Source organism: Aplysia californica, unplaced genomic scaffold (genome assembly GCF_000002075.1).
Source record: "Aplysia californica isolate F4 #8 unplaced genomic scaffold, AplCal3.0 scaffold00522, whole genome shotgun sequence".
Lineage (NCBI taxonomy): Eukaryota > Metazoa > Mollusca > Gastropoda > Aplysiida > Aplysiidae > Aplysia > Aplysia californica.
In genome coordinates, this window is record NW_004797792.1 from 60,200 (window position 1) to 62,307 (window position 2,108).

Consider the following 2,108-nt stretch of genomic DNA (forward strand, 5'->3'; position numbering starts at 1 on the left):
GGAGGACAATATATCAGATGATTGACAGGAAAGAAGGTGCAAACAAAATCAGAACAGCACCCACCAACCACCCACTGTTTGGGAGGGTAATGATTAGTTTTCCCCTTGAACGCCAGATGACGTGTGAGTTTGATTCCAAGGGGGTGAAGATGTTAATAATAATTATTATTCTATTTAGTGAGTCCGTTTTTCGGCTGAGACTTGGTATCCCACACCGACTGGATTGGTCTGGATAGGAAGGGTCATAGCAGCATCCAGACTCCTAAATTATAGACGTTTTGTCGACTGGAGCGTAGAACACTCAGTCTTCAAAAGTAAATAAAATCAATGAAGAATCCCCCCCCCCCAAAAAAAAAAAAGAAACGAAGAGCACAGGAGAAAAACGACGGTAGTCACAAACTGGACATTGTGAGGGTGCCAGTTTGAAAAGCTTGTGGACTCACAGCTTCATATATATATATATTTGTTTAACTCGTGGTTCATTGTTAAGTGTTGTTGAATGGAAAATCTAAGAACACTAATCAACCAACAGTCGAACAGAAATACAGTTGAGTCAAAATTGGTACCCTCGGCTGAAAAGCTTGTGACTACCGTCGTTTTTCCCCTGTAGTCTTCAAATACAAAAACAAATTATCAACAAATAAACATACAAACAAACACAACAAACAAACCGAACTAATTAAAATGTAAAGAATGTCAGTGTCAGATTAAATTATTATTACATCGAGGTTGATGAATTTCACAGGTCACAGCTGCTGAGATAACCAGATAACTACAGTGCCGCGCTGTTGACCGTTAGATAGTCAAGCAGAAGAGAGTGTGCATATAGTAGCTGGTAGTGGACTGAGTAGAAAGCGGGAAAGCTGCAGGCCTTACGCATCAATAGCGCACCCACTGCAGAGACGCGACGGTAGTGGTGGGCAGTAAGGTTCCCGATTACCGGGTATTGAAATCTAGCAATCGTAGGACTCGACTCCGAATCCAATGACTTTCCTACTTTCTAATGATGACAATGTGCTTTCTTCCGATGGTTACCTGGTTGGCTCCGAACAAATTCAGGATTTAGAATAACCTTAATTTTGGAATACTGGGAGGCAGCAACTTTTAAAAAATTCTTTTATAGAGAAGATTTTAATGAATAAAGCAATTGATAACCTTTGGTTTACATAAAAGGAATCTGAACTTTCCTCAATGGCGCTAACCGCGGGAATCATCCCCGGAATTAATTCTTCGCCCAGCTCTCTAGGCGACGAGAGCCGAGAGCAGACAGTGATTCTGATTTGACCAGAGAGATCTGGAGGGTCAAGAAAGGTCAAGTGTCCTATGATACTAGATGAAAGATACAGAAGGTCACTCTTACCGTCATGCATCAAAATTCTTCCATATTTACCATCTTGTATAAGTATAAGTATTCATATAGAACCTTAGAGCATGCATCAGAATAACATTGAGTATGTAGATCTGTCTAGTTTAAGATTATTATTGTTTCTATTGATGCTCATTTATATTATACATGTGATTGTAAGCCTGCGTGTGTGTGCATGTTTGCGCGCGTGTGTGTGTGTGTGTGTGTGTGTGTGTGTGTGTGTACACGTGGTGAAACACTACACCAATGTGCCAGGATCTGGACTATAAAGATGTGTCTTATATTATCTCATCTTATCTTATACGACCAGAACCGATACCGGCTCGTGAGTGACACAGCTTGCAAGGCGTGAGGTCAAGTATTGGACGAAACGAGAACTGTTTACCTCTATATTCGACTTATGACACAACTTGCAACTCTGCAGTTGTCAGTCTGATCTCGAGTCTGACGACATGGAGTCGATAACAAAGGCCGATGTCCAAGGTAGCATGTCGCTGACTGTTAATGGAGTTGTGTATAAAGGTAAGTTTATAATTTGTTTTTATAGCTAATTTAGAGTGACAATGGATTGTTTCAGGGCTGATGTATTATATCACAAGTAGTAGTAGCAGCAGCAGCAGCAGCAGCAGTAGCAGTAGTAGCAGCAGTAGTAGTAGTAGTAATAGTAGTAGTAGTAGTAGTGGTAGTAGTAGTAGTAGTAGAAGTAGTAGTAGTAGTAGTAGTAGTAGTAGTAGTGGTGGTA

At 40.7% G+C, this 2,108-nt stretch overlaps 1 protein-coding gene across 1 annotated transcript in view; it reads left to right on the forward strand.

The window, feature by feature from the left end:
* Positions 1-2,108, forward strand: part of LOC101846241 (xanthine dehydrogenase) — a gene marked incomplete at its 3' end in the record, with an annotated part of 46,758 nt that overhangs the window by 11,869 nt on the left and 32,781 nt on the right. Inside the window, 1 exon segment of the mRNA XM_035971854.1 lies at positions 1,677-1,888. Within this exon segment, the coding sequence (XP_035827747.1) occupies positions 1,819-1,888 (70 nt within the window).